Source organism: Haliotis rufescens, unplaced genomic scaffold (assembly GCF_023055435.1).
Source record: "Haliotis rufescens isolate VD_foot unplaced genomic scaffold, xgHalRufe1.0.p SCAF_15, whole genome shotgun sequence".
NCBI classification, from domain to species: Eukaryota; Metazoa; Mollusca; class Gastropoda; order Lepetellida; family Haliotidae; genus Haliotis; species Haliotis rufescens.
The window spans coordinates 23672721-23689865 of NW_025963835.1; the positions used below are offsets into that span (position 1 = coordinate 23672721).

At 40.6% G+C, this 17145-nt stretch overlaps 1 protein-coding gene across 1 annotated transcript; it reads left to right on the top strand.

The window, feature by feature from the left end:
* The first annotated feature begins 2666 nt into the window (after window positions 1–2666).
* Window positions 2667–15226, top strand: LOC124135218 (flotillin-2-like). The gene is made up of 9 exons (XM_046500477.2): window positions 2667–2802; window positions 4288–4369; window positions 4883–5097; window positions 6407–6639; window positions 7892–8011; window positions 8325–8539; window positions 9123–9306; window positions 10642–10785; window positions 11867–15226. The coding sequence occupies exons 1-9, from the start codon at window positions 2754–2756 to the stop codon at window positions 11903–11905; spliced, it is 1281 nt and encodes a 426-aa protein (XP_046356433.2). The 5' UTR covers window positions 2667–2753; the 3' UTR covers window positions 11906–15226.
* The last annotated feature ends 1919 nt before the right edge of the window (window positions 15227–17145 follow it).

The following is a 17145-nucleotide window of genomic DNA, read 5'->3' on the forward strand; positions in this document are numbered from 1 at the left end:
ACACATTTTGCGCTAAGTGTGTGGAAAAGCATTATCGGTGAAGTTTGAGTTTTAACGTTCCTTTATATAGTATTCTTTGTGTACTGACAATGTAAATAGAATTAGTACATTTCGCTCTGACGTCTTAAAATGCGTTGTTCAGGGCGCCCGACCAGAGAGCGGAAGGCCCTATGTTCGATCCCCGGCCATGCCATACGAAAAGACGTTAAAAGATGGTACTTGTTGTTACCCTGTCTGCCGCTCGCATTAAGGGGCTAAAACAAGGACTGGTCAGCTCGGTGTCAGTATACTGTGTCTGAGTGGGGTATTCATGTTAAACTGCAGCATGGTATTTCAATGAGCTAGCACTATAAAATCAACATGGGTTGCAAGCAGCCCCCCCCCCCCCCCCCCCCCCCCCACACACACACACACACACACGTACGCGCGCGCACGCACACACACGGACACACGCGCGCATACACGTTGCTTTATAAGTGCAATAATCTTGAACGCGACGTTAAACACCATTTCACCACACCTCTCATGATTTTGTACCCAAACCTGAGCCTGCGATTCAGCTGCCAGACCGCTTAACTGTGTAGAAAAGTGTTGAATTTAGTGCTTATATGGTGCTTAGTGCTTGTGACTTACTTATTGTAACAATGTGTCCCTATATTCTGCTTGATTACAATATACGTGTAAAGTCATACATTATTATATACTGAAATATATATTGTTGTATATTCTTGGGTACAAAATCGCATACATCCCTTTCTTTGCACTATCATCATAGCATAATACAGTCTTGTAAAATAATTATAAAATTATATGACTGTCACAAACCCTGCTGTCACTCTCACAGGTGTCACTCTCACAGGTGTCACTCTCACAGGTGTCAGTGATGAGACAAACAGATTACAAACGCGTCTGAATTACGGACAAAGATTAAAATACTAAACCCATTCCTACTTATATAATTGAGTAATTTCTATCTACTCCAAATACAAGATACGAGAGATATTTCAGTATTAAAGACCTCGTGGCCAAGATTTCATAAAACATCATATGCTTTACTTTTGATTGTTTGTCTCACAGTGTATACTGAATAAGACTTTGGCATCTACGTCGTGACACCTACTGATGTGAACACACAAAATAAAAAAAGTAAGATAGAGACGCTAGTTCGAATATCACTTTGCTCTGAGACAGCTTTGTCAGAAGTACAAGTACGTATGCTGGCTGATTTCTGCCAATGTCACACCGCGCCGCGCCGCGCCGCGCCGCACCGCACCGCACCGCACCGCACCGTACCGCACCGCATCGCAAGTCTCAGTAGAACGTGAAGGTGCGAAATGGCAGAAATCAGTCACCATACGCCCGCGCTACCCTGACTCAGAAGAGGCTATACCTATGAATCATGATAAACATAAGTATGGGTCAGATGATAGGAAGAGAGGGTTCGACTAATAGGCGCAAAATTCCACATCGGAACAATAACTGAAATAATATTGTTTAAATTTTTTTGTATTTTTTTCGGCCGCTCTATGTTTGAATAAAACACACGACCACCGAAATCTTACAAAAACTAACTATCAACTTGTTAGATAATAACCGATCAGTACATTGTATGTTTTGTGGTCACTGTAAAGGAGAACAATGCCTCATCAGAATCAAATGCGCTTAGGATACTTGTTACCGTAAGAATAATATAAACATCCTGAGAATAAGCATTTATCTTTACATGCTATATAAAGATATTTGCATGCTATATAAAATTAAAATCATATTGAAATACATGACCTTTTTTCAATTCCCTTTTTTCGATCGAACCAAACTAATTGGTCAAAATCTGTCAACCATGTAAACCTTAAATGACAACATAGCAGCCTCACCATCCAACTGTCTGATCGAACACAAGCCGATTCCCGTCACGCACGGATGCAGATAGGGATGATTTCTGATGGTAATGTACTCCCAAGAGTAAAAGTAGCATTTTCTTCTTCGCGCCATTCTACTTATATAATCCCCTGTAACTATTTTTGTCATTATGATAATAAGTGAGTGTGCTTTAACGGATCTTTGAACGGTAATTAAGTTATTTCCCGGCGTGTTAGTTAACTAGGTATGTACCATTTGGTGAAACCCAAGATCATAGGATGCTGGCACGCCTAAGGGACGTAATTTTGTGTACTTAAATGAGGCACCCTAAACGACCGGATCACCTTGTCCATATGTAACCAATTGCAGCCGTATAGACGTGAAGTTAAGATACCACACATCTAAACTATTCCATACCAAACAATTCTTCCCAAACAAAAAATGATCTCACATCTTGTCCAAAACTCACGTAATATTTCCTCCACAGAAAGGTATTGATCTAGAGTATTTATTTCATGACAGTGGGAAAATATTCCCTATCAGAGGACAAAATTGATTACTTGATTATATCATGATGTAACAGTGTCACTTTGAATTTCGTGCGTCCAACCAGCAGAAGTATATCCAAATATGATTAGTTGTACGACCAATATGGTATACGAAATTTTCATTTAAAAACACTAATATTCTGTAATTATTCATAATTCACAGCGAGACAGCACTCTGTATGTATAAAAAAAGAGGGGATAAAATTTTGCTAATTTGTTTTGATTATTAACAAATTCTCGATATCCCGAGAGTGACATTTCAAGGTCGGCCATATTGACCTGGATAAGCGAAGTTCCCAAACAAAGCTGCAAAACAGCAACAAACTGTTGGCATTTTAACTCATCATGGGGAATATATACACGACAGGACCCAACGAAGCCCTTGTTATTTCAGGTGGGTATTTTTTATGCAATGACATTACTTGGAAATCGTAGTTTTGTAACAGAATCGTCAGGAATGCAGCTGCAGCCGACACCCTCCCCGTTCGACAGAGGTTCCTGGAAATATTCTAAGTATTTCACAATATGAACCAGTCTCATTAATTATCTGATGTATTGTTTTTCCTTTTTATGATGCAAAGAACATCTTGTTAATCATCATGTATGTATCTTGATTGTTCTAGTTCCTTGTTGAATCGTAAATTTACTTATGATTTTTATGTTTCGGCGGAATTTTGATTGCGAAACCTGCATACGTTATGTTGAAATATGTCACGATAATTGCACGAAATGCGACGCCAGTGCACCGATTACGATCATTAATTCCCTAATTTCATGTTTTCAAGCGTATTTCATGCATAAAATACAGTTCCGAGACCTAGCAAGCATAATGCAACTGCATCAACAACATTCTAATATATGAATATATTGGCCTATGTTGTAATGTAAACATTCCCCTTAGAATGGTATGTTTAGTCCTGACTTAGGGTTCAGGTTGTAGGTGTAGCTGTTATGTACTGTGCAATGAACACATACATCTCACATCAGTCCAATGTACACATGCACTTTGCCAGATACCTATCTGTTATGTCTGTTTGATGCTCCAAATACATGTGTATCATGGCACATGATACTTGATAGCTTACATACATCAACGCTAGGTGGGTGCACCAAATGCAAAAGTAGCTGACCATTTCAGCATGCCTTTTTTTGTTTTACTTATTTCAATTGAAGTGAACATGATGAAATATTGAGGCATTTTATAAACAGATGATAAACAACATTGAAAGTTCTCAGTTTGACATGTGCAATAGTGATTGAAGGAGCAAAAATATAAGTTTGATGATGGCGTGTGACAACCATACTAACACATGAAAGTGACATCAACATGTAGACCAAGTAATGTTTACATTAGTGCCACTTTATGATTTGTATGGGGCATATCAATATTCAACCAACATCAATTACTAGGATTCTCACAAACACCTATTAGGCTAAAAAAAATTGTCTTGGTTCTCAAGCACCGCCCGCATCATTTTGATTTCTATTATCAAAAAAATATTAAAAAATCCTTAAATATTCCAAGTCTAACGTTAGTCAAATACTGTATTCCAGTATTTTACTCATCAAGGAATACATTTACATCAACATGATCAAGGAATACATTTATGTCGGGGCCCTTTCCCAGGTTTATTACAATTGTATATCTGGTTACACAACTGTTTATTTTGTCACAAAACTGTTTATTTGGTTACATACTTGTTTGAATTAATAGATAAAATAAATGACACTACCCATTCGCAATATATTTAAAAAAAGCATTGCCCGAGAAACAATTCTTTTATTGTTTTAAGCCTTATGCTCATTCATATGTGTGCAACATGTATGCCAATTATTTTTCCAACACTGTGTTATCTGGTGTTTGATGTGTTTGTTTCAGGTGGCTGTTGTGGTGCCGAGGGCAGAAAATACATCATTGGAGGCTGGGGATGGGCATGGTGGCTGGTGACCGACACCCAAAAGTAGGTACATCACCGTAGGCTTGGGAAGAGGGTTCGTGACAAGACACCCAAATGTCGGTACATCATTTTGGACTTCAGTCTGATATCTGATCATAATGTTGTGATTTTATTATATGGACCCCAAGGCCAATCTTTAGCAAATGCCAGTAAACATAGTAAAATTCTTAATTTGAACGAAAAATTTCTTAATTCCTAAGAAATATCTAAAAAAAGAACTGAATAAATCCAGTTTTGAACAATATCACAAGTTTTCCCCAATTTGCCTGCCATAGTGCCAAGGGCACTTCTCTGGACCTGTGATAAAAGAGGTCGCCAGCACTCTATTACTGGTTGTAATTGTGTGTCATTGTGACCCGATGACATGACTTGTTTTCCATCACTCGTTAACCTGGCTCTGATTATTTCCAGACCAGTGTGTTAGGGCTGACTGTGGAGTTAAATATAATTCAATGTTCCCTCACTCATTGTGATGCGTATGTAGACCTTGGGGACTACATGTTGACCCTCTTCCAGGATCTCCCTGGAGGTGATGACCTTGAACCCTGTGTGCGAGAGCGTGGAAACCTCAGAGGGTGTCCCAGTCACGGTGACCGGAGTGGCACAGTGCAAGATCATTCGAGAGCCAGACATCCTGAAGAATGCCTGTGAACAGTTTCTCGGCAAAGATCCTCGGGAGATTCAGAGCGTCATCCTGCAGACAATGGAGGGCCACCTGAGAGCTATCCTTGGTAACCTATCTTCAACCAGCACTAAGAACTTATCCTCGATTACCCAGTGTATAAATTCAGTAGACCCATTTACTGCCATAGGTTCTTCTTTGAGAGTCATTTAGAAGTTGGTGTGATGAACAAGGACATGTGCTTAAGGATGAATAACTTCTTTATTGCAACTGAAGCAAGCTTTCAGTATAGCTGTGCACATCTTCTCGAGGGAAGGGAGTTAACTGACTGAAAGTCCACTTCCACCCTTGTCGAACTTGACTGGAATTATGGAATATATTTTGGCTGGACAAACGAGTCTATGCATAGTCCAATTAAAATCACGTCGTGAAATCAACTTCCGGTTTGTAAAACTGCCGTGCAGATTTGGGTCAATTGCAAGGTTTGCAAAGCATGCATACCATCAACTTATATAAACAGATATTTTCCAGATCTCTTCATGTTTATGATCAAGGTGCTCACGTTATTTAATGCACTTCGCAGAGTAAGACCCGTTTTATTACAATACAGATTTTGGTCAGATTGTCTTCACTTGGTGCCGCCATTTCTTATAAAGTGATATGAGAGGAGGAATCTGATTGGTCAATACAAGGGACATAGAAAGGACATAACTCGTAATAGCCCAGAAATTCCAGTCTAGTTCGGCAAGGGTGCAAACTGGACCTTTTACAGTCAGTCAACTCCCTCACCAGGGGAAGATGAGCTTTACACTGCAACTGAAATAAAGATTCCTATTCATGTCCTGTAAAAGTTGTTTACCCATCAGAACTTGTTCTTGTTCATCACACCAACTGCTATAAATCAATGACATCTAGATCAATTGATTTTCTGCGTTTCCGTGGAGATTTCACATCCCTGTATATGGCTGAGACATTTAAATTATTTAGAAATTTACAAAAAGTGAGAATTTTGGAAATGAAAATGTTGGTATGATTTTACTGCAATATATGTATTTCTGAAGAATCTTTGGGTATTGAAGCAAATGTGACTTCCATGTTTTAGCAAACAGTGTTATCATGATTCCAAGTGTGTTGACAGGGTTTGTACAGGCTTAAGAAGTGTGATCATTGCCCTAAATGTGATGGCTGAAGTTTGGTACAAGCCATGATTAAGCTTGACCTCCAGTGTGTCAAGCCTGACCTCCAGTGTGTCAAGCCTGACCTCCAGTGTGTCAAGCCTGCCCTCCAGTGTGTCAAGCCTGACCTCCAGTGTCTTAAGCCTGACCTCCTGTGTGTCATGCCTGACCTCCAGTGTCTTAAGCCTGACCTCTAGTGTGTCATGCTTGACCCACACTGACCATGTGTTTGCTGTGTTTCAGGAACCCTCAGCGTGGAGGCTATCTACCAGGACAGGGATCAGTTTGCCCAGCTGGTGCGTGAAGTTGCCTCCCCTGACGTGGGTAAGATGGGCATAGAGGTCCTCAGCTTCACCATCAAGGACATCTTCGACAATGTGGAGTACCTGTCCTCGCTCGGCCGTGCCCAGACTGCCAACGTCAAGAGAGACGCTGACATTGGCGTGGCAGAGGCTAATAGAGATGCTGGCATCAGGGTTGGTATTAGTGAAATAATGGGTAGAAATATTGAACTGCGTGATTATTCTTGATCTGTACACCATGACCATAAGGGAACAGAGAGCAGCTCAAAGTAGACTGACATTGAAAACACGTTGCCATTTAGAAAGTGGTCAAATGTAACAAATGTTATATTTGGGATAACACTTTCTTAGTAAAGTACAGATTCTAGTACTTTTTTTTGGTTGAGTCCCGTCCGGGATTCGAACCCACACTTGCCAGAGTGAGGCACCTAATCGCCAGCACACAAAGTCAGCGATCTAACCCACTCAGCCACGGAGGCTTCCACAAAAATGAAAGTCCGACAACTGGTAGTCTAGATAACGTACTTTGAGCACCCCTCTGACAAGTGTAAATTGGCACGGCTCCCATGGACGAAAGAGATGAATACACAATGCCATTTAGAAAGTGGTCAAATGTAACAAATGTTATATTTGGGATAACAATTTCTTAGTAAAGTACAGATTCTAGTTCTTTTTTTGGGTTGAGTCCCGTCCGGGATTCGAAACCACACTTGCCAGAATGAGGCACCTAATCGCCAGCACACAAAGTCAGCGATCTATAACCCACTCAGCCGCGGAAGGTTATGCAGAAGCCCAAAGCAGTCACTACATTCAGTTTTACTCAAATGAGGCAATATTTCCCCAGCTCAGTCTGGATCAGGCTAGAGAATAGTCTTCAGCAACCCATGCTTGCCATAAGAGGCTTCTATGCTTGTCATAAGAGGCAACTAACAGGATTGGGTGGTCAGACTCGCTGACTTGGTTGGTGCATGTCATCGTATCCCAATTGTGTAGATCGATGCTCATAATGTCAATCACTGGATTAAAGACTTGATTAGTTACAGACTGCCATCATATAGCTGGAATATTGCTGGGTGTGGCATTAATCAACAAAGTGTGGATGAGTTTGTTTCTGATCCAACATTTTCCATGTCAGGTCAGTGTCGGTGTGTTTGTTTCTGATCCAACTTCTCCTATGTCCCTGTTGAGTGTCCGTGTTTTTTTCTTATCTAACTTATCCATTGTGTCCCAGTTCAGCAGTGTGCAGTGTCAGTGTGTTTTTCTTTCTAATGCAGGTTCTCCTATGTGTCCTTACACAGTGCTCTGTGTCGGTGTGTTTGTTTCCGATCCAACTTCTCCTTGCTCTGTGTGTTTATTTTCATGTTTGTCCCCTTTGTCCCAGATCAGTTTGGGTGTAGTTGTTTCTAACCCCCTGTCTATGTTACAGGAAGCCGAGTGTGAGAAGGCTCGTATGGATGCCAAGTTCCAGGCTGACACCAAGGTCGCGGACTCCTCCAGAGCCTACCAGATGCAAAAGGGCAACTTTGACATGGAAGTCAATGCAAGGGTATGTATTGTCAGGGCTTACAGTCAAGAGCCTTTTTACAATGTTTTGCTCCAGACTGTGATAATGATTGTCATGAGGAGCGTGAGAATTATATTAAACTACCTGTAGCTTGAGACAAGTCAATATTTGATCATGTAGTAACGACTGTGATAATGATTGTCATGAGGAGCGTGAGAATTATATTAAACACACACACGCACACGCACACGCACAGGAACACGAACACGAACTCCTCGTTCGACTAGCATAGGTTACTGAAGACCAATTCCAAGCTGGATATTCAGGTTGTAATAGACTGCCATGTTTGTTGCAGAAAGCTGAAGCAGAGCTGGCCTATGAGCTACAAGGGGCTAAGGAGAAGCAGAAGATCCGTAGTGAGGAGATCGAGATCGAGGTTGTAGAGAGACGTAAGCAGATCGATGTTGAAGAGAAGGAGATTCTGAGAAAGGAGAAGGAGCTGATTGCTACCGTGAAGCGCCCTGCCGAGGCTCAAGCCTATAAGATGGGACAGCTGGCAGAGGGTTCCAGGTGAGTAAAGAAATTCTGTACATCACAGTTAATTACAAGGGCTGTGTATTGGCAAGACAATTGTTATTGCGATAAAATGAGAGGTAAAGTGATTGACACTTATTATACAAACAGATTCTATTTTCTAATGAAGTAGATATTACTCAGCATCATCAGTCCCTGCTATTTTGTAGTCATGGATACAGGGGAGATAACAATGTGAGAGTGAAATCACTTCTGCATTTCTGGCGTTTTGTCTTTCAATTCAAAGGGAAACATCATTTGTGAATATATTTCTGTGTCGATTTTAGGTTAAATGATAGAAGAAATAATGAAACTTGTTTTGTATTTTTTGCCTAATAAACCAAGACACTGTTAAAAATATTGCAATATGTATAGTTTGAAAAGCGTATTGCAGTACACCAGTATACAGGTAATACTGTGGGGTCCTATCAATTAAGAGTTAGAGAATCATACTAATTAATAATGCTTCGCACAATTATACCAGTTACATGACAGTGGCTTGTATTAAACAAACACTATTACAATAGTAGATCGGCAAGCACCACGGTCATATCTTGATTTCAAATATCTTTCTCACCAGGACTCAGACTGTGGAGGTTGCAAGAGGAGAATCAGAGAAGATCAAACTGATTGGAGGAGCAGAGGCTGAGGCTATCGAGGCTGTGGGCAAGGCTGAGGCTGAGAGAATGAGGCTGAAGGCTGCTGCGTACAAGCAGTACGGAGAGGCTGCCATGTTGAACCTTGTTCTGGAGACTCTACCAAAGGTTGGTTGCCTCTCTGCATTTGTTCACAGATGTAGGTAGTCAATAGTCAAATGGGTAGATTACATGAAGGTTAAGACATGGTTATGCTCGGAATTGTAAAGCCTAAGTTAAGGAAAGGGAAAGGGGGAAAGTCAGAGATGCCCACCTTTTCGATTTTGGCGTAATCTTGAACCTAAAATTACACTGTTATGCTTGTCCTCCAAATTATGCTTTTTGTCATTTTTTTCAACATATCACATAAAATATCATGGAGAGGTAATTGTAAAAGCACAATTGACATATTTAGCATTCTACAGTGAGCCTATGCTGACCAATTAGAGCCATAGTTTCAGTTCACATAGTGTTCAATATCCATTACCTAGTGATATGAGATCTGTGATTGTTATATTAGTACAAACTCAAGTCATTTTATCGATCAATTTTTTTCGCAAACAGAGCTACTCGTACTGTTAAATTTTCTCTTTTTCCCATGGAATAACTCTTTTATAACCCACTGATTACTCCAAAGTTCAAATGGGGTTAGCATCTCTGAAAGGAAGACCTGAAGCTGTTGGTTACTGATGGAATTTCAGAGCGTTTGTCTCCTGGTCAGAGACCAGAGTGAGTGAGTGAGTGAGTTGGGTTTAATGCTGCTTTTAACAGTATTCCAGTTATATCGCGGCGTGTCAGCTTAATGTGGGAGGAAAGCCTGAAGTGATGCAGGTCTCAGACGTTTACCACTTCGGTGAAACCCACAACACGGGTATGGTGCTGACAAACCTAGAAACATAATTTGGGCGAACCTGGATTCGAACCCACAATCATAGGTTTCTGGCGTGCCCAAGTGACGCAACTCTGCACAGCGGATCGTGGCGCCTTAGACGACGGGGCCACCTGTGCCCCCCTCAGAGACCAGAAGTGTGGCAGGGTTCTATTAGAAGCTGAATGTTATTGAGTGTTATGTTCATGTATTGATGCTTTAGATTTGTGTGTGCAGCTCTCTTCCCATTAAAACAGCTTCATGCTGTGTGTTTTCATGGATATGCTGTTGTCTGCGACCAGAATCTTTTTCTAATTTTGTCAAAACACAATATCAAGAACACATTTATATCTGTAATGAATCAATATTATTTTCGATTTGGTGTTGTAACTTTAGATTGGTGTACATAACTAACTTCTCCCTGAAGTAGGATTTATGCAGTGTTTTCGTGATAATCCACAGCTTCTCACCCAAACTCTCTGCAAAATCTTAACCTGAATTGTAGTAGCTCACCTGAATCAGAGGTTCATGTGAACTTATGAGATGTCATGCACATGTTTCTTCCCATGTTCTTGATCATTCCTTCCTTTTAACAGATTGCAGCCGAGGTATCTGCACCACTGTCGAAGACGGACGAGATCGTGATGGTGGGTGATGACCGCACCACTAGCGAAGTGAACCGATTGGTCAGCCAGCTGCCCCCAGCCGTCCAGGCCCTTACAGGGGTCGATCTGTCAAAGGTCAGAACAAAACCAACATTACAAGGGTTGGAGTGTTGGGGTTTAGACCAACTGACATCTCAAACACCTCTTTATTAGTCAGACTACTTACTCAAATTGCAATTAATTATTTATTGTAGGGAGATGGGGTGGAGGGGGAGAGCTGTTCATTGGGATTGGTCTTCGGACTGTATCATGTTTTGCTCACACACTCCCCACCCCCACCACCCATTTAATATGTAATATTATTTTATCAATACAACTGTCATGTTTTACCTTACCTGAAGCTACACCTATAGCACTGTGTAGCATTAGGTAAGTATAAAAAAATTGCATTTAATCAGAAATCTCATGTTTTTATTACCTGATGCTACACAGTGCTTTAGGTGTAGCGTCAGGTAAGTATAAAAACATTGCATTTAATCAGAAATGCTCATGTTTTACCTTACCTGACGCTACACAGTGCTATAGGTGTAGCGTCAGGTAAGTATAAAAACATTGCATTTAATCAGAAATGCTCATGTTTTACCTTACCTGACGCTACACAGTGCTTTAGGTGTAGCGTCAGGTAAGTATAAAAACATTGCATTTAATCAGAAATGCTCATGTTTTTACTTTACCTGACGCTACACAGTGCTTTAGGTGTAGCGTCAGGTAAGTATAAAAACATTGCATTTAATCAGAAATGCTTATTTCTGCATGCCCCCACGCCCCACCTATAGGTCTGTTTATTCTTGACACCCCATTTTGCAGGGGGCGTCATCACACACACTCTCTTCTGATTTTTGTGGTAGTCCAAAATATCACAGGTGTGAACAATAACATTCCCCATTGATGTCTAGCGTAAAATGCTGTGTGAAGATCAGGGTTGTTTTTACTTATTCTGGTTGTGACCTTGCCCTTAGTTGGACGTTGCCACAGACACAATATGCAAGCAAATTCAAGTGTGTTGATATTTACTTCTTCTGTATGTTTTTGTCAAACATATTTCATTGACATTCAGAGGTCAAATGGATTGGGAAAATGATGCCCAGCTTGTGACGCCCTTTCCATCAACATATATACAGAAAGTTTGAACTCACTCTCTCCTTGTTTGTTTCAGGTACTGACGAAGATTCCTGGAGCAACCGTGAGTTCCTAGGTGCCCTGCTGAGACGACATTGTCAGCTTCATCCTAGCGCAATACATCGTCAGTGTTGCCTCTTCATCAGACATTCATTATCTGTGTTAGTCGTAGTTACCTCCCCTGACAGCCTGACACTGCATGGCTGTATAACAATCTCAATCAAATCAGACCTCAGTTCTCACTACCGCTAAACAAAGATCTGAGGACATCCCATTATGGGTCACATCAGAACGACCTTTCATCCGACTAATCAAAGGCATCGCTTACCAGATTATGAAAGTGATAGTCGGAATGTAATTTATGATCATGCAGCCTCGAAAACTTAAACTCCGAACGATAGTTGCGGGTTTAATGACTGTATCCATACAATCCATCTATTAGCCATTCCAGAATGTTCTTTTGTTCAGGTTTCAAATTTGTAATCGAGAATTTGTCAAAATATGTTTCGAAGCGTAGTCGCCAATTTGAAATTAGTGCCGTAAAGCACGAGAAAGCTGCCTTCTGATTCGCACAAGGTCGGTCTGACGTGACCCATAATGGGATGTTCTCAGATCTTTGTTTAGCGGTAGCGAGGACTAAGATCTGATTTTAATGAGATTGGGCTGTACAACAACCATCAAATACTATAATGGTCAATTGTCTAACAAGCTAGAATTAACTCCACAATTTAAGAGTTCTAGTAGGAAGTGAATTGAGACAATCTGAATTTGCAATACAGCTGTTTCCTTCTTTGTTTCGCAAAGAGAGACTTTCTGATGACACTTGCCAGACCGGATGAGAAAGAAGGAACGTTTATTCCTACATTTTATATATTGGATCTTATCCAAGAAATTCAAGCAAAGTAACTGGATACTTATACAGGTTGCGACTTTTGTTTTATATTCTGAATTGTGAGATATACTATTAGTGTCTGAACTTTTTGATGAAGTTCTGCATGTTGTGATTTTGCCTCAGCTGTAGGTGAATTTTTTAGAAAAGATGGAATCAGTTTGTGTGTTAGTATGTTGTGAGATAATCTTTGTTGTCGCCATATGAATGTTTATTGGTTGAACAAACTATTTATGATTTCATAATTTATGATTATGCTTCAACGTTGAATTCTTCATGTGTCTTGCCTGGAGATGCGTCATCTGTATTGTTCTGGACCATCATTTACATGGCAGTCTGTTCAACAGTGAGATTTTATATTTTTAACAGGACACATGACTAGCGATGAATTAAAGAATGGCTCCAACCTATTGCCTTTTAAGGGTTGGTCAGTAAAGCTAGTTTACAAACCACAGGTTCACTGGCTGGTCGGTTAGAACACATGGACTGACTGGTCGGTTAGAACACTTGGACTGGCTGGTCGGTTAGAACACTTGGACTGACTGGTCGTTTAGGACACTTAGACTGGCTGGTTGGTTAGAACACTTGGACTGGCTGGTCGTTTAGGACACTTGGACTGGCTGGTCGTTTAGGACACTTAGACTGGCTGGTCGGTTAGAACACTTGGACTGGCTGGTCGTTTAGGACACTTAGACTGGCTGGTCGGTTAGAACACTTGGACTGGCTGGTCGGTTAGAACACTTGGACTGGCTGGTTGGTTAGAACACTTGGACTGGCTGGTCGGTTAGAACACTTGGACTGGCTGGTCGGTTAGAACACTTGGACTGGCTGGTCGGTTAGAACACTTGGACTGGCTGGTCGGTTAGAACACTTGGACTGGCTGGTCGGATAGGGAAAAAAAGCAACAGGACCCCCACATGATGTATCCAGTTTGTATCCTTATAGCTGACACTACCCAGGTTGAATCCATCTTATATCAACTTTACACAAGATACTTAGCTGTGTGACACACAGAGGCTTCACTTGACACATATACTCAACTTTCCATGTTGCAGTTGTTACTATGGTTACGAGCATACACTGTTACCATGGTCACAAGCATGTGCTGTCAACCATTAGCATTTATGACGATATATACTGGCTTTTTATTGTTTTATGTCACTAGTAAGCCTATTTAAAGCTAGTTCTTTGTATATATATCAATATTGGCTATGAAAGTATTCATATTTACTTGTCCTCTCCTGATTCTCATGTATGACAATTGGCCCCTTTTAAGTCTTAGACTAAAAAAAATAATAGACGTTCTTCTCAGGCACTGCCCGCATCGTGTAAGTGTCCGCTGCACGTTACGTTTTTATTTCCATCTTCAAAAAATAAAAAAATCCTAATACTCAAAAACAGTGCAATCCAATATTGTCGAAGCCACACAGTTACTTACCTTAACATGTGCACACAACTGTTTATTTAGTTACATACTAAAAAAAAAACACCTTCCGCCTGCACTATATTTTTTAAAAGTCATTGCCTGAGAACCAATTCTTTTATTTTTTTTAAGCCTTAGTGACTATTCCGAAGCCCCAGTCAAGGAACATTCTGTTCGGTCTAGTAAGCTCAACTAATGATTGTTCATTTAACATATAAGTCAACTGAAAATGATGCTCAGAGACAAGTTTGTGCAAGTAGACTAGTTTTTAGCACAGACTTAGTCACATACTAAAAGTGAACTATCCTCATGCTAAATGTGCATGTAAAATACAAAACATTTCTGAAGTAGAGCAGGCCTTTTCTTTTGTGGAAGATATTGTTGGAAAAATATTGAAACATTAAGTCACACCTTGGACCAGTAGAGCTGTTGGATGTAGTTGATAGTTATGGAGGTCAACATTTAATTGAGATTATTTTATGGATATCATTCAGATACCCTGCATGTTCTCTCTCGTGTTCATTTATCATTTCTACTAGTCAGTGAATACAAGAATCTGTCCTATATCAAATATAGCTTAAGTATTCATGTAGCTGAAAAAAATAATTCTAATGAATTCAGAATGTTATCACAATTGTGACAGGACTTTGACATGATTTACTACAATGAACTAGAACTTAGCATGTTAAAGAGTATTCAAGATTTTCGTATAAAACAGTTCCTACTGCATGATTTGATCAAGAAAGTTGATGTAATCAGTATTATCGTCCATCAATATCTGTAGACATTAGTCATGTTTATAATGCAAGGGATTTCATCTCTTAGTTTATTCTTAAAACAAATGTGACTGTTGATTTACTAGTGGTTTTATTTTGTTTTATACGTGATGTAATCATTTTCGATTTTTCAAGGCATGTGAACCAACCTCTCTGCTCAATGAGTTAGATCGCAGCTGTACAGTTTTTACAAATGATTTAGTCACATGTACTACTAGCGTGGCTGACAACAATCATGTATAATGTTGTCCTTTTTAATTACAAACTAATTAATTAACTTTTACATTCAAATTAAAAATCTATTTGTGATATTGTGTTATGTTCTATTTGCTCCTGTTGAAACACGGGGGCCCCAGTCGTCTAAGGTGCTGCAATTTGCTGTACAGATTTGCTCCCTTGGACACGCCAGAAAGATACGTATTATGCAGGGATGAGAATGGATATTTTCCTTTTCTGCTGAGGACCGCCTCCGTGGTCTAGTGGTAGAGCGTCCCCCCAGGGAGCGGAAGGTCCGGGGTTCGATCCCCGACCGCATCATACCAAAAGACGTTAAAAGATGGTACTTGTTGTTACCCTGTCTGGCGCTCAGCATTAAGGGGCTAAAACAAGGACTGGTCGGCTCGGAGTCAGTATACTGTGTCTGAGTGGGGTATTCATGTTAAACTGCGGCATGGTATCTCAGTGAGCTAGCACTATAAATCGGCATCAGTCCGGACTAGTACAAGCAACCACACACACACACACACACACACATGTGCATGCACGTCGCTATATAAGTGCAATAATCTTGGACGTGACGTTAAACCCAATTTCACCTCACCTCACCTCACCTTTTCTGCTAAAACTTCTTTGCAATGAAGAGTGGTCCATAATTTGGGGGTGTTTATGTGGGAAGCCATCAGATTTTAACAAATTTGTGGTCACTACAATTTGCATACGGTTCTCATCCCTGATTATGGGTTCGAATCCTGATCTGCCCAAATTATGTTTCTAGGTTTGTCAGCACCAGTACCCATGCACATGGGTTTCATTGATGTGGTAAACATTTGAGACCTGTATCACTTTGGGTTTTTCTCCCACATTAAGTGAGTGAGTATGGTTTAATGCTGCTTTTAGCAATATTCCAGCAAGTATGGTTTAATGCTGCTTTTAGCAATATTCCAGCAATATCATGGCAGGGGACACCAGAAATGGGCTTCACACATTGTACCCATGTCGGGAATCGAACTCGGATCTTCGGCGTGATGAGCGAACGCTTTAACCAATAGGCTACCCGACCACCCCCTCCCACATTAAGCTGACAAGCCGTAATATTACAGGAATACTGTTAAAAGCACACTTAAAATCAAAATCTCACTCACTCAGGAACACCACTCTTTAGTATTCTGGAAATATTGTCTTCATGTTGAAAACAGACGTAAATCTGTGGGAATGCCCCTTTTAGAAACAGGTTTCTCGATAAAACCAAATCTTTGCGTAAAAACATGCATATATTTAAGAAAGGGTAATTGGATACAACTCTGTATGTAACTATGTGGCCAAAGTGGCCTTTTCGGCCTGGGTAACCTTATTAGCAGCTCTATGGCATGGGCCTGCTTTAAAGTTTGGTTTGAATTTAACTGCCGCCAATAACCTTACGGGTCTTTCTAGAAACTACTACAGAAAGATTAAGGTCTTCCAAGATTATTCTTCCAAAAGGACCTAGAGAATTCTCTTGGTGCATAGTGTGAACAGGTCAAGGTCACAAGAAAATATTCAATTTTTTGTGTGTTTGGCCCTTTTAATAAAAGTTTTGGTTAAAATTTGCGCACACACACAGTGTACGAGGTACTGGAAACCTGCCATGGTATAAGCTGAGATTTTTTATGACCAAAATCCAGGGTATAGTGAGTGAGTGAGTGAGTTGTGTTTAACGCCGCTTTTAACAGTATTCCAGTATCGAGGCGTGTCAGCTTAATGTGGGAGGAAAGCCCGAAGTGATGCAGGTCTCAGACGTTTACCACTTCGGTGAAACCCACGAGCACAGGTATGGTGCTGACAAACCTAGAAACATAATCGGGGCGAACCTGGATTCGAACCCACAATCATAGGTTTCTGGCGTGCCCAAGGGACGCAACTCTGAACAGCGAATCGCTGCACCTTAGAAGACTGGGCCACCTGTGCCCCCCCAGGGTATATGAATGTATACTACTGAAATGAAGTTCAAGAACACCTGGCATGACAGATTA